The sequence below is a fragment of the Denticeps clupeoides genome, chromosome 16, assembly GCF_900700375.1.
Source record: "Denticeps clupeoides chromosome 16, fDenClu1.1, whole genome shotgun sequence".
In the NCBI taxonomy this organism is placed as follows: domain Eukaryota; kingdom Metazoa; phylum Chordata; class Actinopteri; order Clupeiformes; family Denticipitidae; genus Denticeps; species Denticeps clupeoides.
In genome coordinates this window covers 9,033,132-9,057,522 of record NC_041722.1, presented here as the reverse complement: position 1 = coordinate 9,057,522, position 24,391 = coordinate 9,033,132, and the positions used below count along the sequence as shown (strand labels likewise).

Sequence of the window (24,391 nt, the reverse complement as noted above, 5' to 3'; positions counted from 1 at the left end):
CTTTTAAGCATCCAGCTTCTCCTGCCCCCAGCATGTTAAACTGGAGTATTTAAAAAACGGCTCAGGTCAAGAATGTGATGTGGCATGATGTTTGGGTTGCAGCTGAAAGTTATCCATTTGATGCATGAAATATAGATTGTGTTGCTGAGGCAGTGAGGCCTGAGCGCTGTAGTTGCACCCCTCCTTTGATGAAACCCTCGTGAATTATGCATGGGGGTTTAAAGCAAGAGCTGAGCTTTCCATAGGGCCCAAGTGAGCCCAGGGAGAGGGTTGCGTGCTACAGCCTGAACCACAGACCCAGCCAATCACCCCTTTCCTTCACAACAGGGCCCGGTGAATCTGTAGCCATAAGAGAAACAAAGAAAATTTTTTATTTTTTTTAACCGGTACGCCCCTAGGCACAAAACCGAAGTATTCAGTCCATGTTAAAGTATTTAAAATACAATTTTTTCAATCTTGATGTTGACATGCAAGTTCCCAACTGTAGTGTATTTTGGGCGAATTTGGTTAGTCCCCTATGGAACATCCCTAGTCGTGTATTTTGAATCTGGCCATATTCAAACCATAGCGTATAAAGGTTATGTGACCACTTACAAGGGTAAACTCACTACTGAGAAGTACTGTAAAAGATAATTAAAGAATGAATTGATTCAGCACAGGAGTCTTACACATGCATTTAACTTTTTTTATGTTTACGACATTTACGGCAATGCATTCATTATTCAGCCATCAAAAAGAGATTTCTCTCAATTATCATATATAAATATGAACGATCAAATAAGATTAGTCAATGCACTGATTTTATTTATGGATATCTGCTGTCTTACAAAATGGTTGAACTAAACTAACTTTGCTTGGGGTCAAGAGGTCACTCTGTGGTCTAAAGAATCGTCTCTGTTTTTCTGATTAAGACTGTGGTGAGAAACGGTTTGTTCTTGAATAATCATGCAGCCTCTAGCTGTAAAATTCAGAGCGGCTCCTCACAAGATGAGACCTGACCTGATTCATTTCTTATACAGCTGCACCTGCCTCATCGCCAACAGCAGCACCTAACAGCAGTGGCTCGTGCTCCATGTGCAGGGAGTGGTCCGCAGCCACTTCCCTTCTCACACATCCTGTCGGCCCCACTCTGCCATTCTGTTCTCTTCCAAGTCTAATCAAGACTTTGGTCAGACTCCCGTGCAGAGCGTGGATGTGCTGCCATAGCGTTGACTGACACCACCTTGGCCCAGACACAACCAATCAATCAGGATTGGCCCTGAGGAGCGGAGCTTTCACAACAATGACACAACAACAAAACGCAATCCAAAAGGAATGTGTCTGTCATTGTGAAACTGCTGCTTGGGTCAAGTTTAACACATACATTTAATTAGCCAACACAGGTTACAGCTTGGCAAAAACCCTGGTGGTTAACCGGCAAGTTCTCAAAACTCAAAAACGGCTGAATGGGTAATTCTAATATTATTGACGGGCATTTGCTTTTCCTGAGGCTTTCCAATCTCGTCTCACCATGTCACGGTTAATTTGACATAAATCCTGAAGAGATGATCTTTCTCATGCTTCACCCACTGACGACCCCCCCAAGCTCCCCAAGGTGTAATCTCCTCAGGTTTGGTAGGAACAAATGATCTGCCTTTCACATTCTTACTTCAACAAAAAAGTAGCGAGTATGTAAGTGTGTGTTAGGGTAGATGTGCATGTGCTAATCACTGATTTAGTTTTTTGGTACTTAACCTCTCTACCTGCTGCAACAGGGCCATGGGTTAATTCTGCCCCAAGGGCACTTTGGATAATTGACTGCTCATCATGTGAACCCACTCTTGCCATTTGGAGACCACTTGAGAGTAGCTGGTAAAGACTTTTCTGAACCACTGTGTCCACCGAAATGAGTTGCTACTACAAAATGACTATGTATGAGTAATTAACCTGAGTGCTGCCTCTAGTGGTTTGAAGGCTCCTTGTTAGTTTTTCTCATAGACATGTATGGATTATGTATAGAGGGTCACGTGAAAAATGGTTAACAAATAGTTCTCATAGATACGGAACAAATATGCCATATACTAAGAGAATTTAGTCACAGGTGATGGCTGAGCTTTGGCATGAGCTGGACTGCATGTGTCATGCCTGACGTGACACAAGCCTCTTTCTGTCACTCATAGTTTTTTGTTTTTTTTTATCAAACACCTGATCAACGCTGACTCACCTTAGAGAAGGTGAGCTGTGTTGGTCTGTGTGTGTGGGAAGAGAAGAGAGTGTGAAGTTAAGTGCTACAAATAGACAGAAGGGCCGCAGGACAGCTCAAAACACATAGCGCTGATTAGCAATACTGACTGTGTGTGCTCGTACATGCCTAGCGCTAGCTCGACACATGTCAATCAAAGCATTGCGACAAACAGACACTGGGTGAAAACTAGGCTGATACATGCAGACGTAATGAACATGACCTGTCTGTGACCCCTGAATGTGAGTTCACCGTGGAGGAACCATGCATGGTATGCAACAGCCCACTCCACCAAACGTGTGAGGCCTGACAGCCAGTCATGACTTCAGAAGGACTGACGTTCCTAAAAACAATAGACTTTATTTCATCTGAGTGACAAACCAGCTCAGTTTAGTGTTCTTTAAGCAAAAAAATCTATTAATCCATGCATTTATCTACACATATGCAGTTTAAATGACTGCATATTTATATAATATAAGGTTTTCAGACAGTAATAATGCTTAAAATAATAAACAAAAAACAGTATCAGTACAATTTGGGACAGGTTTTGATCTCATTTGTAACAATAATTAAAATGACCATAACCATAATTATACCATAAACAACCATTAGAAAACAGCCTGTGTCTGATTACAGACAATTTAATTCTAACTTCACCCATCGTTTCTGCCTATTTATTATCTGATAGCATTTCTTTGAATACACTGCAGCTTCATAAAAAATTTGAATCAAATTACAGCAATCATGGGAAATTACTGAAATTTGTTTCTACTGTACAACACCACCATGACAGCATTTACATGCTGCATCAGTGTATTATTGTTCACCACAATAACAATGCCATTATCCCTTCCTAATATTCTTCCTAATATATATATTCTTTATTCTTCTCATGTGGTCTAGCAGTTAGGATTCCTCTTTTTCACACAAGTGGCCCGGGATCGACTACAGGTATAGGAACTTATCACTTATCACCACCACAGCCGAGTGCTTATGTCAGCAGTCCTTGACAGAGGGGACCGCGGTTCAAATCGCAGCTTCCTCAATACTACATTCCTTGGGGCAATGGAGGCCTAGCGGGTAAGGAAGCGAGTCCCATAATGATAAGGTTGCTGGTTCAAATCCTAAACCGCTGAGGTGCCACTGACCCCACACACTGGTCCCCGGGCATCTTTCACTGCCCACTGCTCACCAAGGGTCACCGGTAATGGAATGCTCTGAAGTGGAATGATCTGATCTTTTTAAGTAAAACACCCTTCAGTCTCTGTAAATAAATAAAAATGATTGTAATAGTTTAGTCAGTAGTGCGACTTCACTATGTAAAAAAGACCTGCAACTGCATTATTGTAAATATGCACTCAAAACATTATCTCTAGGTTAAGATGCATGTCACATCCGTGTCATAGGTCAGGTCCAGACAGTTATTAATGGACATAATAACAATGAATAAGTAGGTAGCTTAAGTGGTCAACTGAGGACAGACCCTCTTCCATTTCTGCACTCCCCAATGCACCCCATCACCTCCCCCACACTCCAGTGCTCAGACTGCAGTCATCATACCTGCCACAGAGGCACTGGAAACTAGGTCATCATCACCGCCAATCAGAGTTCCCCTACCCCGGCTCTTGGCTGATTGGCCAGATTAGCCTCAACATTACCTCTCTCCTTTGGACGATTGAAGAAATGTTTCATTAAATAACATCAAACAATTGGTCAGCTATTGCGCCTTTAAAATTGATGCTGCAGAAGTGCATCACCCAGCCATATCACCCAAAAAGAAAATGGACAAAATGCCCAGCAATACTGGTAATACAGTTCTTCTCCAAATGGAGAGCTAAAGAGCTCTCAGCACACTGTGGGGAACAATTACAAGGCAATCGAGGGTAAAGTCCATGAATGGTGTCACATTTATGGAGCTTATAAATCAGCAGCAAAGAACCTGTGGTGGGATGTGAAGTGGGGTTTTGAAGAGGCTGGAGAAGGACCCCACCTTTCTTCCTGCCAGAGACAATGGGCCTCTTGATTAACCATTAACAGGCTTCACTGTGATACAATAATGAGAGCCTACGATGGGCATTAACTAAGAGGTGGGCCTCTTAATTTGTCTCAGGGGGCAGGTTCTTGTTGACGGACAGCTCCGAGAGGCTCTGAGTGCTGGCTCTGTGTATGTGTGTGCTTGTGAGGTGATGTGAGTGAAAGTCAGTTTTGTGCAAGGTGCCCCAGAGGGTGTTTAAGAGGTGAAGTGCCTTGTTTTTATGATGTGAAAAAGGAGGAGGTCGGGTGCCACATGCTACTATAGACCGACACTGTGGTCACTCAAGGAGCCCAGTGTGTCAAGGAGGGGCCATTGTGCACCAACGGTCAAAGTTAGGACAACTGTGGATTAGGACAGCCTGACAACTAATTGTCCCCAGTCCCTGGAGCACAGACGACCAGTGAGACGCTGTGAGAGGAAGTCTCCAGACAGTAAAAATGCTAAACAGAATTAACACAAAACACTCTCAGTATAATTTGGGACAGGTTTTGATCTCATTTGTAACAGTAATTGAAATACTTACCATAAACAATCATTAGAAAACAGCCTGTGTCTGATTACAGCCAATTTCATTCTAACTTCACACTGTGAATGTCTCAAAATTCCGTAAACACAATTTCAGTTTTTCTGCTCATTTATTGTCTGTTCGAAAGTTTATTATCTGATAGAATTTCTTTGAATACACTGCTGCTTCATAAGAATTAAAATCAAATTACCGTAATCATGGGAAATTACTGAAATTAGTTACTACTGTACAACACCACCATGACAACATTTACACACCGCAGCAGTGTATTACTGTTAATCACGATAACAATGCCATTATCCCTTCCCTATTCACGAGCATTTCACTGGAATGCTTCAGCACCTCTGAAGTGATTTTGAGAGAAGTGTGTCAACTCCAGCATTTAATCAATAGTTTCACCTTTAGAATTGACACCCAATAGCAGAAAAGAATAAAGAGAGCTCAGTGGAGCGTCACAAACACAAAAGCCAATGAATAATCATGACCTCTTAATGTGTGAAATCATTTGAGAGGAAGGAATGAAACAGAAAAACCAAAAAAAGGATTTTTCTATGCTTCAGCTTACTGTTCTGGTGTAAATCAGCCATTGGTCTTCATGTTACTGTAGTAACATAAATAATAAAGCTTTCTGAAAAAAAAAATGTATTACCTCAATAGTGAACTGCTTCCGCTTCAGTTTGAAGGCCAGGTCCTTGCTGTCAGGGACCTCACAGACCAGACAGTTAAGGTGAGGCACCTGACGTACATGAAGAAGACCTGAGAGAAGAGAAGATATGTCACTATACCAAAAACACTGCGCTTCTTCTACAGAGATGGAACAAGAAACAAATGATTGAAATTATTGAAGACTGAAAAGCTTACAACAAACACATAGTGATGTGTTGGAATCAATCATTCAGACACGGACTGTTCTTTAAGAGTAGTATTTTTTTAAACTAATGAAATAACTGTTCACAAAAAAAGTAATATTTCTGTATTTTGTATTTTAACTATTTAAAAGGTTTATATTTTAAAATCCATTAATTTAAAAAGCTTGACTTGGAGGACAGAAAATGGAAAGGCCAGTTGACAATTATTACTGTATCATGAATCATTGATTTTTTTTTTAAGAAACACTGTTCTTCAGCAGTAACGAAAAAGCAAAAATAAAGTAAAAGTGGCAATTTTAAAGCACCTTCGGGGTATAGGAGACAAACACATGTTAACATTGCAGCTTGCTTTCTGTATTTTCTGCTCCAAACACACCCGGCTATCACTCTGCACAGCAGCTGAGCATTACCATCATTTTATTAAATGCACCATTGGGCAGAAACCAAAACACAGGGCCCGAAGAGGTAGAGAATGAGCAAGGGAGGGGAGAAGAGGAAAGAAGACTGGAGGTTGGTACGGAAAGCAAGAGAAGAACTGGGGTAAAACAGGGTCATGTGACGGTTGGGAGAAAAGAAGCCTTGCTCCCTCCTTTACTATGAAGAAAAGCGACTTAAAAAAAGAAGAAGAGGAGATGAGAAAATGTGTGCGTGTGTCTGTGTGTGTGTGTGTGTGTGTGTGTGTGTGTGTGTCTGTAAAGGGTAGGGTGGCGAGTGCAGGATAGTGCTACAGCTCCTGTGTGCGCTAGGCTGATTCCACCCAGCCTGATTCGCTGTGACAGCAATCCCAGCATGCTTTGTGCTACAGACGCACCATCAGAAGAAAAGAGTGGCCTCAACATATCCCCCATTGTGTCTATAGGCCTTATGGTGACATACTAATGGCATAACCCCAAACTGCGAATGGACATAAAATCAATAAGAAGACAGACAGACACAGCATTCCATACAATTTTACTATAAAATGTTCCAAGCTGAATTTAAAGAAAGTTTAATTACATCATAATTAATTACCCTGGAAAGTGAGTTTTTATTGCTTTTTAAAATTAATGTTAAGGAAATGGGTTTTATGCAAGACTCAAAGACAGAAAGGGCGTGTGGGAGAAGGAACTAAGTCACATGGCAGGCGTGAGGAAGGGCGGCAAGAGAGAGAAACATTAGCGCGCAGCAGGGACCCCACTCAGCTGCACTCTGGGCTGCTCTGCATTCTGGGTAGCGTCACCGTTTCGGAGCTTGCAATATTCCAAATCTTCTTTGACTGTGCCACCTATTATTTGCTGCGGCGCTCTGCGGTCGGGAACAAAATTGATTCCCCGGGTCTGGCGGGGCCCTATGGGGGCCTGATGGGTGCGGGTGCGAGGGTGGGGGTGGGGCGGAGCAGGGCACAGCGCTCTGGCAGCTGAATCCCCCCCCGGCCTGTCTGCCAAGGACCACGTCTGATTGAGCAGCCTCACACTAACACGAGCTGACAGTCAGTGAGGGTCCACCCTGTCTCCTCCACACAAGTAAATGCACTTTTTCACAGTGTGTGTGTGTGTGTGTGTGTGTGTGTATATGAGAGAGAATGAGTGAGCGAGGCCATAATGTAACGTACAGCTTATGCTGAGGATTCTATTTCTCGAACTCAGATCCTATATTTTCACAGTGCACATGTGTGTTCTCTCACCATGATAGTCTTTATATAGAGGGTTGGTCTCTCTGTCTGATCCTCTGAACGACTCCAGAGCGATGGCAGTGTCACTCAGTCGCGTTATACGTCCCATCACTGCCCTGTTCTGCAGAAACAAAACAATAAAAAATGTAAAAGAACTAGTTTCGTTCGAAATACTTCTCATTAAAATCTTCAACATGAAGTTCTTGACCCCCATTTACTGCCAAATGTAAAAAATGTATTTTGTGGATTGAGTGAGGGTAGTGACAGAAAGACCAGAGTGGGAAGAGTAAGGGAGTCGCTGCATCTCGTCTCGTCCCAGGTAATTAAAACCCTCCTGATGATGCACGGGCCACTCCCTGGCTGGTGAAATTAAATTAAGTCGTCATTAGCTCGGCAACGAATCAGGAGGGAACGGGAGACTTCAGTCAGGCATGAGCCGCTCTCATCGGAGACAACGCAGCATTTATCCGCAGAACGCTGGGTTCTGGCAAAAACGCCAAGCACAATTAGAACATTTCCACGACTCGCGACTAATGCCAGCGGCCCCCGGCACGGTGCCTTGCTAGACAGGTAGCGCACAGACATTAGTATTTAGTATCATGATAATGATATCTGCCCATGATATTTCAGCCTGGGTAGGTCATGTGCAGTTCTACGCATAAATGAGTTATTATGAGTTATCATCCAATTATGTTGATTGTAAAAAGAATACTGTAAAAAAAAAAAAAAAAAGACCTCTTTCTACACAGTTTGTTGTTGATGAATATAAAGCTAATGTGTTCTATTTAGGGTCTTTTGCTGCATATTATTCAACAATAGTAAGGAATGTGAATGAAAACACAACTTATATGAATGACAATATTGAGTTTTGTTGTATGAGATGCATGTGCAGTTTAACAAAACTATGGAGGCGACACACAGAAAGGCTGTGTGACAAGCTGTGGCCTGTTGTAGCTGTGCTGCTAGTATCCCCTCTGCAAAACCAAATTCAGCGAAGCCAGCATACAACCCGCACACCGACACAGGCTCGTCCTGACTGGCATAGCGCGCTGACTTCCACACGGTCCGAAATCTGTGCCTCCCACCCCCAGCACGGCTCATGCAGCGAGGCCATACGGCTCAAATCTGGCCAAACCCACTCCCGGCACCCGAGATCCTGCGAAGCCCACAGACCATATATTCTATGCACAAATAAGTGGGCGCTGTGTCGGTGTAGCTGTAGGGGAACAGGTCACTACCATCCTCCTCCTCCTGCGGCTGCAGGAAACATGCGTGTTTCTGTTTGCACATGCTCGGTACAGAAGACCCCAGAGAAACAAACAGAGAAAGACCAATGCATAGAGGACACGAAAAACAGACAGAAAGAGGGGTGGGTGGGGGGGGAGGGAGGGAGGGAGGGAGGTTGGCGGAAGAGAATGGAGTACCAAAATAGGACAGAGCTCCCCCTATTGACAAAACCAAAAAACAGCCCAGGAAGGAGAGAAAGAAAGAATACAGCCGCTCTGAAAAATTAATTTTGCCAGTCGTAAATATTTCACACAGCCCCATTCAGTGGTAGCTGGTGAAGTCTAATGTGGTTTTCATGCATCCAAATATTCTTTACCCTGGTCTCTTACCTCTTCTTCCTCTTATTTCTGTCCTACTTTTACAGCAGGCGTGGAACCCATTTAGGGCATTGGCTTTTGCACGGAGAGGCTTTGAAATGACATCTAAGGTCAGAGACTTAAGACAGGGTGACCCACCTCAAGATCAATACAGTCCTACAGAGCTGCTGAGATTTGACAAATGTTCATTTGAACCCAAACAATGGTCTGAAACAAGGTTAAATATGGTTCAATGTGGAGTATGCTTTTTTCAGCGCTTCATACTTAATAAATGCCTCAAAAACAGTTGGACGTCTTTGACCTCATGTAACCTTCGAGTGGAAAACAGAGCTTAGATTCCTATCTGTGAAGTTTCATTAGAGCTTCCACAGCACATTTTCAATCGTGTCACACTGAACGTTTCCGCACTCTTATCAGGATGTTGTTTACCGGGTTGCAGCTTTCAGCGGGCCAATGGGTTACGCAAACACAGTGTGCTAAAATTCACTAGAAAAGACCAGGTCAGCTTCCTTCCTCCTTTCCCAATTCCAACATCACAAGATGGGCATCTAGACGTGTACAGCTCCCCATCCCATCTCCCTCCTAGGCCAAGCCCACAGGACAGGCAAGTTGGCTGTTGTATCCCAGGACAGCTGTTCAGTTGGCCACCCCAACCAAGGGTGGTCATTTGTTTGGCTGCTGCATGGTGTCTCCTGGGGCTCGGGCCTGACAATGAGGACTGCGGGTGTCGTAGGAAGGGCCACGGTGGGCTCTTCCTGCATGACTGGGTACTGATTAAAGTTTCAGGTGGATTGCGGCTCTAATCAGACTGGGGAAGCTTTCAGGGAGCTCTCTATACTCCTGCGCTCATTAAAAATGCATGGCAGGCCACGCCTAGCTTTCTTTATTATGTATATTTCCTTGCAGAAAAGGGGAATGATAAAGTAAAATGTAAAACTTAACAATGACGACGACCCAGGTCAACTAATTACATCTACATAAAGAAACAGGCACATTTCATCATGCTCATAATCTTTAATCTTTAGTTTATATGGTTACATTCCAATGGTGTTTCTTTAAAATATGTTGTGTTGTGTTAATCCACATACAAATATCAAATCACATGTTCCTTTAGTAAAATGATCTGGGTGTGTGCTGGAAAGAATTGGAAAGGCAGCCGGAATGGAATTCCAATTTAGCAAACTGCCAACACTTGTACCAAATGAATTATTAAAAAATACACTTTTGATGATTGAAACTACTGAGTTTTTAATACTTACGAGTCAATTTGGTAAAAGGAGCTTTCTTATATAAAAGAACAAGGTTGTCTGATGAATCTGAAAATATTGTCAGATTTTGCTACTATGAGCTACAAGACAATGGTGGACCAGTTCTGATCACCAGACAGAGAAAGTGCCGTTAGGTAGTATGATGAGAGTGAAGGACAAACAGAGCAGCCATAACAGAGGGTCCTGCTCAGGGGGGGACGTGAGTGGGAAAGCGAGGGTGCACGAGTGGGGAGGGGCTGCCCTGTGGAGACTCAGAGGTGCTCACGGTGCCCCATATGCCCCAGCAGATGACCCCTCTGCCATGCTGGGGCCCAGTAGACCCGAGAGGCAAAGGAGGGCAGGGCCAGACTGGAGAAGCCTGAGGGGGATGTGCTCATTCTCACCCCTCTGTCTCTCACACACATACACACACATACACACACACACACACACACACACACACACACACACACACACACACTCATACATCCACAGGCCTTAAAACATGCAACAAAACAGACAAGCCTCCATCAGCCATTACTGTAAAATGCTTAAGAGATATATTGCATCACAGTACAGTACAAGTGGCATCACGCATTTTGTGTGGCCTCATAATGAACCTCTTATACTTGGCCTTGAAACTGTACAAAACGTAGAGAACCACTTTTTCATCGCAAAGCACTCTCACCACATCCCCCCGGTCCAGACTGCAGCTAGCTAATGGACGGGCAATAAAAGGGCGTCCTTTGCAAGCTGAATGGGGAATCGCACACACAAGAGACCATAACGTGGAATGGCTCCTTTAGCGCGGGGTCGAAGGCCTCAGACCCAACAAAGAGGCGACGACACGCCCCAGTGAGGACACTCTTCAGTAGGCCAAACACACCCATCCTGCATACATACTCACACCGACACACACAGACACAGGGGCCTCTCCATTCCAGCCAAGCGAAACTTCTTTCAGTTCCCAAAACCCGAAGGGGCCACTCAACACACTGGTCTTAGCTCTGGAGCATTTCTTAAAACTCAGTATATCACCACACACTGTGATGGATGTGAAAACAAAAATAATACAACTGAAACCATGATCATTACCAATACTGCACCATCAGAACACAAAGCATTAACAAATACTTAGGGAAAGAAAGAGAAATGCAGGTATTAAAACAATATGAATGCAAGACTTCAATTTAAAGCTATTTGGACATACCTGTATGAGATGAGATGGGATTGTAACCATGGCAACGGTAAGGGAAGAGCGTAGCAGTCCTCTTAGTGCATACAGAAAGGTGGTCAGGGCGTGTCCATGAGTAGGCTTTTCTCTGCAGCACAGGTCATCTCCCCAAAGTGTGGAGCCCAGAGAGTGTAAACCCAATCGCATGATGTTCCGTACCTTGGACTGTCATAAACAGACACAAAAGTAAAGGTCGTATCAGATGACTGCTGATGCAACATTTTGTGTGTTTGCAAATGCATTCACATAGATTTAAAAAATCTGTGCTTATCTCAATAACACCAATGTTAAAAATGAAAGTAAAATAGGATTATCCAGTAGTTTTAATAGGTAAGTACAAGTGTTGACACAGGTAAGTAGGAGTTTGAGCTTGAGTTTATTGGAATCTTGTCATTGGTGAAAAGCCCTTTGTAATTCTGATTCAAGGTCACAAACTTGACTCCATGAAAAAAATGGGATAGCCAACTCCATTCAACAGGATGTACAATTGGAACACTACAGTCAAACATGATTGGTCACCACCATCCAATCAGGACTGCCGGCTGACAAGGCCACAATGAGCCTGTCATTCTAAGAGCCAAAATGTCTGCCAGAGTGGGAGCCAGTGCATTCTTGGCACTGTGGCAGTCAGCGCACGCCAAGCGGGAACTCTCTCCAAACACAACAAAGCCTGAGAGTGTTCCGCAGGACTCGCCTCCACTCTTATAAAGGGGGATGCGTTCACAATGAGTCTTTACCAGCACTTATTTTGAACAGAAGAAGCTGTTAGAACAAGCAAAAATGTGGACCGCCAACTATACTAAGCCACTCGCTCATGAAAAATAAATTAAAAGTGTTCCAACAGTAACTGTTCGGGACGGCAGTTACACAAATCCCTCTCGCCCCACGCTACCACCCCTCTTTTTCTCCTTCATATGTGCATGTGAGAGCGTGCCAGTGACAGTGTCAGATAATCTCAGCTGGAGATGCTGTTTCTTGCATCTGTGCTCAGAGGCCTCTGACTGCACTGTGGGAATGATGGCATCGGGCCCGTTTCCATGGTACTGTCACAGAAGAGCCCCCCCAAAGGCTACTGAGCATGCTTTACAGAAATCTTAACAGTAACAAGATGCAATTAAAGTTACACTGGCACAGCCACACTCTTCTAACTATCCGCCACTGAAAGGACTTTAAAGCTTCTTTCATTCCCAAGTTATTGGACTCATCACGGTTGATAATTGGATTTTTAGTATGAACACAGTCACACTGAAGCGACATACACCACATCACTGTTCTGATCCCCATGGGCACTCATACTAGGGATTCTTGTGCCCGTGCCCATGTTTTGAGCCTCTGTGCATTCCACTGCAACAACACGTCAGGGGGGGCGGTGTGCTTTGATTATGTCAACGCTTAATCTGGAGCATGAGTGACATGCGGGGCGGGGTGGTTATGGGATAGAAGCTGAGTGGTCACACTTGTATGTGAAACAAGCTTCATCACAAAGATGTGATGATACATGAAGAATGATGAGGAAACAACTGGAAGTCTGACTATTTCGAATATTTAATATCATAAATGTGCCAAAATATCTCACCTCGGCCATTTGACAATGTTGCCTTCCTGAAGACCACAGTTTTGGAGTGTTTTTATATACCGTAAATTCCAGACTATATAGAGACCACCTATATACTGTATATGAAGCACTGATTTTTAAAAGAAAAAAGAAATTGCACATAAAAAAGCCGCACTTGTCTATAAGATGCAGGTGTCCCCGTTGAAACATGAGATATTCACGGAGCTAGATCTCACAGGAAAACCTTTTAGAAACTTTTAATTAAATAAAAGCAGGCAAAATCCTCTTCAATCCTCTTCAATATCAATATCAATATAATGAACAGCCTGAAGGTATGCCATTACTTCATCACAAACATTCCCAGCTAAAATTCAGGAAAAGCAAAAGTCATTGATCACTATCGCCATCATCCTCCAGCAGCTTTTTTTCCTTCTTCGTCGGGCAATCTGATCGCTTTTAACTCGAAAGTGGCATAATATGATGATGAGGGTCTGTGCAAGAAATGCAAAATGGCTGATCTGTAGAATTAGGTGTGAGTTTGTCGAAACAGTGTCATTGGTCCACTGTGACCCGATCAGTAATTTAATTGGTCTGATATGACGAGGTTAAATGTGTTGGCGGCAGGAAGCTAGTTGGCCTGTAGAAATCCACAAATTAGACGCATTGTTGCAAAAGCCACAGTTCTGGTGCAAAAAACGTAGCAGTTTATATGTTTGAATTTACGATAATCCTTTATTGTGAAGTAAGAAAAAATTAAATACAGGTGGTCGACAGATAAAGTGTCTTAGCAGTGTGTTTGGTTTCCACAAAAAAAAAAAAAAAACAGGTTCAATACATACTCTATGGCCTGAACCCTCCCAAAGCTGTCCAGCAGATCTGGTGTGTGAAGAACATTTCATAATTCACTTAATTTTCACACTCGTCTACCATTCAGTGATGCTGGAAGACCATCAGAAATGTTTCATCATAGAATGATGGTCATCACTCCCACGACCCTTTAAGGGGACGTTGCTCTAAACTATAAGTGTACGAGTTTACATAATTTATTCATTTTTTTGTGAAATGCATGCACCTCTCATTAATAAATCTAAAATCATGCATTCAGAGGGTCTGTACTGTCAAATAATGAGAAACCTCAGCTGAGATGACTTTGGAGTTAAGTGCACTGGGTAGCTACACCAAGCTAGTTAGAGTGGCTGAAAAAAAGAGAGAGAGACGGCCTCTGGAGGGCTAGTCCCGACGGCAGAGCCCGAGGCGGCGGCAACATCAGTTGCCGGGGAGAGTGCCGCATTCAGGACAGCAGAGCGAGGGGCTCTCCTGGGGTGACATGCTCCTCTGCAAGAGCTAATGAATGTGAGCAGACCCTCGGCATATTGCTCTGTGTCTGTCTCTGCCTGTTTGCTGGCGCTCTGATGGGACACTGCTCTGAGAAGGCAGCACCCAGGGGACACACAGCCCCGCTGCTCCAGTGGGGTACCACACGAGGAAAGGAAAGAGTGGCGGTGGGAGAGGAAGAACGAGGAGGGTAGATGGCACTAAAGTGGAGATGAAGCCAAATGAAGTGCTGCACTTTCCCCAACAAAATAAGTAAAATCGTGCTTTTGAAGCAATAAATGTAAAATATCTGTACTAGTCAGTAATTACTACACAGTGCTATACTGACTGAATGGACAGGAATGGTGATATGAGAGAAGCAGTAAAATTGCATTATTTAGGTTTGTTTTCTCCACCTCTTTTCTATTAATAAGTTTGTCATGGGTTGCTTCAGTGCATGATTTTCATAGCTTGATAAACGCTGTGAACAATTAAATTAATTTGAGACAAGTTAGCGTGTTATTGACCTACCTGTGGAGTGGCTCCATCGAAGCCCTCTTTGTGGATTACCCCATGGATGGACTTCAGGAGGGAAGCATAGGCCTCAGTCATTGGGCTACAGGGAGTGGGAGAGACAACTACAGAATTACAAGGGGTTTTGAAAATGCTAAACATAATATATTTTAATATAAGGCTGCGAAAAGCACTAATAAATTTTTTTCCACAGCTGTCAGAGCGAATGATGCTGTCCCTGATTACATCAAATGAAAAGTCATTAATTGACGCCGCTGATCCTCTGTCAGCTCCCAGCGCCCCGTGGCTCAGGTGTGGCTGTTGGTGCAGAGATCAGGTTAACAGGGTGATGGTTCTGATTGGGGTGACACAGCGCTTCCCTGTTCAATCAGGGGTAAGATGTGCACTGTTAGTAGCGAAGGGGGTGCAGCACACATCTTACCCACACCTCCCTGAAGTCTAACAAATAAACAATTAATATAATAAGCACAGGGCAGCAGTTTAGCATTTTTCCATTTATTCAATTTTTACTAGATTTACGTTTTTTTTTCCCAAAATCAAACTGTGCATGTTTTTCTGACCACTTAAGAATCACAGGTAGACTAATATTACACCGTAATTTTAAAACTGGTCCTTCCAGCTCAGAAATGCACGCACAATGCACTAATAAGCACTCCACTATTTTGAAGCCCAGCAAGTTGCAACGAAATCCATCAATTACTGGCCAATTTAGCCCAACTGACGTGATGAACAAAATCTTTGTAAGAAATCTTAAAAATAAACAAACAAACAAATAAACAAACAACCGCTTTCAGCAGTCGTTCACAAGACTACAGACAATTATTGAGGTTCATGAGTGCTTAAAATAAACACATCAATAATTAAATAATACATTTGTCATTAATTATTTAATTGTTATATAAATACATTGTTCATTAATTTAATGTGTCATATTAAAATATTTCACAATTTATTATTCAGTGCATCATAAATTACTTTTATCTGTTAGTCTGACCCATAAAAGTAAGTAGGTGGGAATAACAGATGAATACTTTTGGTCTTAAACTGTGTGCTTTCCGACACTGCACTACCATTGATGGGTGAGCTGGTAAGAGACATTGTAGGATTAGCAGACCACATCAAAGCAGGAGATGCTGAACCTGAATACATAGCGGCTAAAGCGGAGGACTTTATTGGAGGAAGTTGCCGTTATTTCGGGAACCTTCTGACCAAGATCTAGAATGGTAGATGAATGGTAGAAAGGACACAGGCTAGATCAGCATTAGTCCAACCCACTTAATTTGATGGGCCAGACTGACAGAGAAAGGTAATTCATGATGCATTGAATATGCCCCAATTAAATAAATTGTGAAATATAAAATATATAAAATATATTAATTAAATATAGGTGTAAATAATGTCATATTACAATGAATTAATGACGTTTTAATTTCCCATTTTAAATAATTAATGACATGTTTTTTGTTTTTTTTTTATGTAAACATCACTGGCATTTTCCTTCTTCTAGAAAGGCTTTCTTTTTCTCGCTCTTTTGCTGAAATGCGGTAAGAAAAATGGGGAGCTGGTGGGTGGGATGGGGGCTTGTTTCTATTGTGTAAAAGACATTGAATGCCTGCAGGCCCACTGGGCGCACTCTGTTAAGGTGATGTCCATGGAGGATAATGGCTAGCACATGAACTAATTAAGATCATATCCAGGGAGGCATCAGGGACACAGCATTCATTTCCATTTTAAACAACAGGCACCGTGTCACCTGGAGAGCAATTTGTGGCAATTACTCTACACAGTGAAAATGGAGTGATTTAACAGGCCAGAAGAAAGCATGGGGAATTTTGCTGAGTGGAGACCAAGGGGTGCACCATTGAGTCAAATGGCTATCATCTCTTAATAAATGGCTTGTTCCCCCCATTCAACAAAAATGCCATTTCTGTGACTCCAATATTACTCCAGCCCAGTCCCAGAAGTCAAAGAAATTACCTAAATTAAGTACAGATTATTCACAAAAAAAAGGATTGCTGCAAAAGGCATAAAATAATTACATCACTAGATGCAAACGATGTGCTAATATTAGCTAGCTATGTCAACATCCCTCACCTAACACACACACACACACACCTATAAACCAGAAGACCCAGGTTCAAACCCTACTTAATACCATTGTGTCCCAGAACAAGACACTTAACCATGAGTGTGTCCAGGGGGGGACTGTCCCTGTAGCTACTGATTGTAAGTTGTAGCTCTGGATAAGGTCAACTGATAAATGTTGTAAATGTAAGATGGAAACATCCATACATACACTACCGTTTATTACATTTCTAAATGTTTTTTTCTGCAGAGAATAAATGGTACAACTGACATTTTGTAGCTGCAATATCTGCATATATGTTTAAATGTATGTAATCTATTAGTTGTACCGATTAAACAGGCAATAAAGTGGCTTTGACTACATCATTATTTCAAATTCTGCCAATGACTGGTTCTAATTCAATGTATTTTTTTATGTCCAACAAGGACATGACTAAATGACTTTTAAATGCTAGCATGACTGTTCACCAGTGTCATGTCAATTTTGCCTTCTGCAAAGTTCTGAAATGAATATTAATGAAGACTACTTGTTTGTTAGCAAAAGCTAAGCTACTAGCTTCCAAGTCTGAACTTTCCAGTTTGCTTTTGGTCATTTCCTGCAACGCTGTTCAGTATGTAGTTGGTGCCACATTGGTCACATTGCCCTGTGATGTGACTTATTTGAACTGTACAGAGTGACCTCACATAAACTTCTTTGTGTGTGTCTGTTTTTCACCTCGGAAAAAGGCAACAGTTCATTCTGAGGCTAAATTCGGTTTAAGAGTCCAGCATAATTTACCCACAGTTCTCATTAAAGGCATTAAGTACACGTCCTCTTAAGATGGGATTGTGTGAAAAGTTTGTGAAAGTGAAAGTTTTGGGCGAGAAAGAATTTTTTAAACGAATTAATTGTTCCTGGCAACGCCTGTGATAGCGTGCCATCCCTCAGATGATGACATTCAAAGTGACATTATCCGTCATTTCCTGGTGACAGTGGAAAGTGTCCCCCACGGTCAGCGGAAGAACACAACACAGGAACACATTTAGCTCACAGTGCAAACAACACTCAGCTCCTCACTATGGTGCTCCGAGGCCACCATAGGGGTAAACACGGCCGCTAAAGGAGCTTTGTTTGCACAAATAAAACACAGAGAGAGGCTCCATAAAACAGAAGCTCCAGATTGATTTGTTTGCCATGTCGCTCTGTGATGTTCGCTAACAAGATCTCAAACTTACTTTCATAGTACATGCATCATACCCCCAAAAAAAGATTTCCTCATCAAATATTACGTTGCGTAATAGCACTGCACTAACTAAACACCCTATCAACTTCATTGCAACTACAATCGAAGACTAAGAAAGATTTGTTCTTTTCAGAGATATTTATTCATTAATATTATTGGGTTATCGAGTCAATTCATTACATTTACATTTACGGCATTTGGCAGTCAATTCATTTAAATAAAACAACAATAAAAAAAAAAAAAACTCTTTCATAATAGGACTCATTACCTGAGGGCTCCTGTCTCAGAATGTGCTTCTTCTGGGAGGAAGAACATGTGGATCTTGGATCTCTGGAGAATGTCAGCGTCCATCGTTTTGGAGACATCATAATAGTGACCAAACCTGGCTGAAGAAGCCAGAGCAGTCTGGAAAAATTCATTTGAACAGTCAGTGTTCTTGTTTATTTCCAATACCCTCATTGTATGTTGTTATACTGCTTGTGTTAATAAAAACTGTATAGCCATGGATCATGATGTGTACATTAGTTTGAAAATAAATGCATATACGGGTATGTAATAGTCACAGGTTTACATTCTGGATTAAATCACAAAAAAACTATTCATTCAAACCAACTAATCATTTCATGATGAGGACAACCACTTGTTACTGTGAAAACAAACCTTAAAGAAGGCAGATGTTTTCCTAGGGCTGAAAAGGGAACTTTTTAGCCCAGATTTCTAATGGGCTGAGGCTCCATTGTGAGTTGAGCTTCTAATCTACTGCTGGTTGGGATCAGTGACCTCTCTGTTTCTCCACCTCACCAATAAATTGATGACCAGGGCCCATCCTTGCTTTGTGGGCAATCACGTCAACCCCCTTACTGCCTCATCCAGGGCCCTGACTGGCTGAACTTTGATCTGATGTCTTCACTGAGGAAGAGTTTGGGGGTTTGGGGGGGTCTGATTTCATATGCTAATCCACCATGGGCTTTATGTGTGCTTTGTTAAAAAAAAAAAAAAAAAAAAAAGGAAGGGGGGATGTGAAGTTGACTAAAAAGTATCAAGATGCCAGACAGGGAGGCAGACATTCACAGGAAAAAAGTGAAAGAGTGAAAGAATGAACGAAGGAAAGAAAGAAGGAATGAAAGATAGAAATGAAATGAAATAAAGCAAAAAAAGAGAAAGAATCTCTGGGCTCTCTGCTGTTTTCCTAATCCCCATTGCGATATGGATTATGGCCTAGAAGGGGACTTTCTCTGTGCAGAAGAAAGAGTTCAGGGCGGACGAAACAGAGGGGTGTGCAGGGATTTGGGAGTGATAAAGGCCCAGTGCTCTGGGTCAGGCGGGTGGTAAATGGGCCTCCGTGTCCCCCCTGTCTCCCCAGACCTAAAGCCCACCTTTAGCCAGCTAAGCGTGAGTAATCCGCCCGGGCAATGAAAGAACGGAGTGAAACCCCATTCACAACTCTGTCTGAGCTGAGTTGATATGTTTATTACTGGAGACAATTCACTTCACAGAGGACCAATGAAGCTACAATACAAGGGAGAGTGGAAAGGGAGGAGGGTAAAAGAAGGACAGAAGAAATGCAAAAAACATACTGTATCTCAGTCCTATAACACATTGAAGCAGCCTAATTAACCAAAAATATTCACGAGTAACAGGACAGAAGAGTTCTGCATCAGTTAGGTGCTTTTAGAGAGAATACAGCAACCAGATTTAAAACAAAACAAAGGTGAAGAACAATGCAAACTTTCCACAAACTGCAAAGTCCATCCTGGCTGGTAAAGTAAAGACATGGACAGAAATGTACCTGCACTTTTGGGAGGTTCTGATAACGCCAGGCTATTTTCATTGATTCAGGGTTGTCTGGGTCACAGGACTGAGCCTGGTCTTCCATAGACGTCACACTGGCAACATCATCGAGGATTGGAGCAGGCAATTCCTATTTAAAAAAAAAAACACATTAAACATACATTTCAGATGGAATCATTGCATTGTTCATTTGATCTCTTTCAATTCTCATTAAGATGCATAATGAACCTTGTAACTTAAATCTTTCTTGCTAGGAAACCGCAGTTCTAATTAATTAGACCAAAAGTCTCAGCTTCAAATGTGGGGAAAATGCAGGAGCAGCTTTCATCTTAGTACAAAAAAACAAAGAAACAACAGACAAAATTAAGAGAAAGAGGTGGCAGCTACACCCTTGAGTGAACCCACTCAAAGCCCAGGTGATAACATACAAACAAGGGACCGGCTCGCAAAATAACACTGCAAATTAGCACATTTTTTTTCTCCACAAGTGACACCGGGCCCTCATTAACCTTAGTGTGACAGGGGGCCAATCAGTGGGGTGTGTGGAACGAACTCCTGTCCACTGTCATTAAGGTAATACCCGTTAAAGCCAGCGCCAACTCCCAGAGCTGGTCACACACTCATCTGCAGCAGCCCGCTGGGGCACGCTTTATAACTGTGACTAAAGAGAGACGAGAGAACCACAACAGGGCCGAATGAGTGATCAAGGAAAACGGAGAGAGAGGGAAAAATGCAGGCACATGAGAGAGGGCGACACGTTAAATAGAGAGTGAGAGAGAGAGAGACAGACAGACAGACAAAAGCCGAGCGACAGACAGACAGATGCAAGGGGGCCCGGCAGACTGAGCAAATGATGGAGGAAAATGTAGGACAAGGCCCCCCACAGGACATTAGCGGTAGTTTTTAAGAGTTCAGACACATTCTTTGGATCATCTGGTGCTGGTATACAAGGCATCACCCGCTAACTAATTACAGGAGTAGACAGACCTCCTTGTGCTTCTTACTCTGGGGCTGGACCTGATGTTTTATGAAATAATATGGCACTGATACAGATCTGGGGACAGCATACTAATAGCTGACTATATATGTAATACAGATAGTTGCATTTTAAGGTATACACGATGGCCATGCTGTGTTTGGACTGATGTTCTGCTGTAGTGACTGGAAGACAGCAACAACCTATGACTGCAGGTTTGAACGGTTGTGCCTCTAATGAAAGAGCAGAGCAGAATGTTCTACAGGGGTCAAAGAGAAGAGAACAAAAATCCAAAACAACTAAGGAAGCGGTGGGGTGATATAGTGATATGATAGTGATATTGTGTCTACATGGTCCTACTCACTTTAAACAGCAACACACAGCCATACTGATACCTGCAGTATCTCATCAGGGTGATCCCATGCTGAGGCCACAAATAGCTCGTGTCCACACACCACTCCTTCGGCCAGAAAGTACTTCAGCAGCATTCGAGAGTAGCTGTCATATCGATCCTCCTCTGTAAAGGACAAACACCAATGTGAACGTTCCCCTTATTACCAAGAAGCAAGAAGAGGGCCTGAAAATGACTTTAACAGACACTGAGGGTCGGTCACATTATAAAGTACGAACTGGCAACAAATATAGCTCGCAAACAAAAACACAGATTCAGGCGATGACAGCCAGACACACTGGCAACCATCTACAGACCGTGCCTCTGTCACAGACGCTCGATCCAGAGGCGGTTTAGACAAGCGTCACACCACCTGAGTGTGATTCACTTAATAACCGCTCACTGCTAGTGTGCGTAGTGGCAACGTGTTTGGAGCAGGACGGGGTGACAGCATGCGAAAGCATGACAAGCCCATCAACTTTTGGCACCGGGAACAATTTCATTCGTCCGAGCCCAGTTGGCAGGAAGGAATCACCTGTCTGCACTCCTTTCCTGGTAACCTGCATCATTTCAGGAATGTTATGAACATGGAGGCTTCACAGGGACATTAGTGATGTTTGTTATTCAGCTCGCCAAATGACTTTTGCTTGCTGCCTTTTCAAATGGTGCTTCTGTTGTCTGCATAATGTTAACTTTCATCACTGTCTTCAAAGTACAAAAACCACAAAACTTCAACTGCACCTTTCCTTCGCGAGGTTTCTGAAGGTTCCAGTTCCTGTTAGCTCACTAAATTTTTTATTTTTTTTTTAGTGAGAGAACAATTGGCATTTAAAAATGTAACCAATGATTTCTATCTTACAAGACAACATAATTCAGAGAGAATGGAATACATTGACTTCATAGAACTCCAACAGGACAGGGTTTAATGCTGCTTGTTCCAATTCACTACAAAACAAAATGCAACTAGAACATCGATTCCAGTTCCAGATAGTTCCTGCTTTTGAATGTCCAGTGGAAAGGCCATGGACATTATAAATGACAAGCAAAGGGAAAACAAAACCATTCTCAGGACCAGAAGGAGAGACCACATATCTACTGATCCGCAGTCGTAGGCCATTAGGCCTCACAGGCCGAAACAAAGACTCCCATTTCCCACGCACCATCACCTCTAACCCACATCCCATCACAAGTCCTGTCCCTCGTCACTGTCACTTCCTGTCACATGCAGCTCAGGGTGGCTCTCCACAGTTGTCCACACTATGACAGCCACCTCACAGGCAGTGACAGTGATAGCACCTCATCCCTCCCACACCAATTTGAAACTCAGGGAATGGCATACCAAGTCATCCCGGATCATTCCGGGAATGTTTCACTAACTTCACCTACAGAGCCGGGGGATGTCAAACATGCACCAGCCCAGGAAATTCCACAGCTCGTCAATTTGTCATCAGAAAACTCCCCTCTCTCTTATTGATGTGTTTCTAGGTCAGCAGCCCTTTGTGGCTTTCAGAGTCTCCGACAAAGACACCCAGATGGGCCCTCTCGAGATGCAGCCTATTGTAGCCGTGTTTCTATGGTGCCTTACAAATGAAACCTGCAGGGGCCATTAGCCTTGTGGGGGCAGTTTTAGGGGGTGGGATGAAGAAGAGACAACAGCACCCAAGGACAGATCAGTCATTCCCAACAATTGTGAGGTGGGTCTATCCCCCTTTTTAATATATTTTTAAAGAAAAGGTTTTAGTAGACATTTTTCTCCTATTTGATGTTCTTTTTGTGAGGAAATAAACTCTTTGTCTTGGGGTTTTAACGAGGGACAGAGAAAGAAAAAGTGAGAGAGGCGCTTTCTCTACTGTTACAAAGCTGCTGGGAAATTTGGGTCAGCACTTCTGCCCTCTTGGTCACATATGTTAACTGTCACAAAGACACGAGGGACAGGAACTTGGTTCAATCACCAGATATGTACAATAAGTCAATGCACCTATGACAGTTGTTCGTTGAAAAAAAAATAAAAAATCTCACCAAAATGAAAGTTTTTGAAATTCTTACCATTTTTACCATTGTCACAACAATGGATTTAGAATAATTTATAACCTATAATCATATTTCAATCATGATTATATAGTAATATTTATTAATTTCACAACTGATAAAAAATACAAATAATAAAAAAGTGAAAAGGCAAACTATGAAAATTTTTTCACAACACTTTTGCATATTACAGAAAAATGTGTCATATATTTGCATTTATTTATGGATATGTGGCAGCATAGCAAGCACAACAAACAAATACTGACTACATTCTAGCAATTAAAACTTTATATTGAATATTATCACAAAACAATATTCTTACAATCAGGATCCAGTCTGATCGAGCAAAATTGTAAACGTCATTTACCAAATATGTAATAAATAAGCATATAATTAAGTTAAGTCTTACCAATCAGCAGTAGAGTTCCAACAGCTAAGCCACCCCCTATATAATAGAAAGATGAATAAAGAAGAACAACACATTTTAATACACAGTTGGACTTTTATTTCTTTAGCATGAAATGCTATACATGCATATTGCATCAGCTCTTATGTTTTTAATACCTGATGCAGGCATTTAGGGTTCCACAATTTTAAGTAACACTGCCCAGTTACTAATAAGAAAAAAATTAAACCTTCTTTGGTTCGCAACTAGATCATGGGGAGGACATTTTATTACAAAAATTACTTAAAAAACCTACAAAGCTTAATGAAGCTTAATAAATAGGCTATTCGCCGACTATAACACTACCGCTAAAATCATTCCTTGTTTTACAACTGAAATTATACGTATTTATACACATATAAGCATATAAAACATGGTGATGAGCAACTATACTGAAGGAGGCGTGGATTAGCAGCGAACCGCAATGCAATGTTTCGTGTTACAAACTGACCGATCACATAGTCGAGGGATGTGACTCCGGTTGAAACTAAAAGCTGTCCGTTCTGAACAGATGGCCTAGTTCCAGGTATAGAGACAAGTTTGCTGCGGGATTTCTTCTGAAAACTAGTAGAATTAAAGGATAAGCCGGCAGGCGCACTCGTGTTCTTCATGGGGGCCGCCATGCTGCCTCTGTGTTGACAATCGAAATGGGCGGGCTTTAT

At 42.4% G+C, this 24,391-nt stretch overlaps 1 protein-coding gene across 2 annotated transcripts in view; it reads right to left on the bottom strand.

The window, feature by feature from the left end:
- The window catches only part of elp4 (elongator acetyltransferase complex subunit 4), a 45,670-nt gene extending 21,311 nt beyond the window's left edge, over positions 1-24,359 (bottom strand). For both annotated transcript variants that reach the window (XR_003742748.1, XM_028956784.1), the window contains exons 1-9: positions 24,181-24,359; positions 23,694-23,729; positions 21,261-21,382; positions 19,888-20,019; positions 18,367-18,503; positions 14,788-14,872; positions 11,364-11,552; positions 7,315-7,423; positions 5,432-5,538 (exon numbers count right to left, since the gene is read on the bottom strand). Coding sequence is in view for 1 of the 2 variants with exons in the window: in XM_028956784.1 (XP_028812617.1) it covers positions 5,432-5,538; positions 7,315-7,423; positions 11,364-11,552; positions 14,788-14,872; positions 18,367-18,503; positions 19,888-20,019; positions 21,261-21,382; positions 23,694-23,729; positions 24,181-24,352 (1,089 nt within the window). In the remaining variant the exon portion in view is untranslated. The remainder of the gene's footprint in view (positions 1-5,431; positions 5,539-7,314; positions 7,424-11,363; positions 11,553-14,787; positions 14,873-18,366; positions 18,504-19,887; positions 20,020-21,260; positions 21,383-23,693; positions 23,730-24,180) is intronic.
- Between the last annotated feature and the right edge of the window lie 32 nt (positions 24,360-24,391).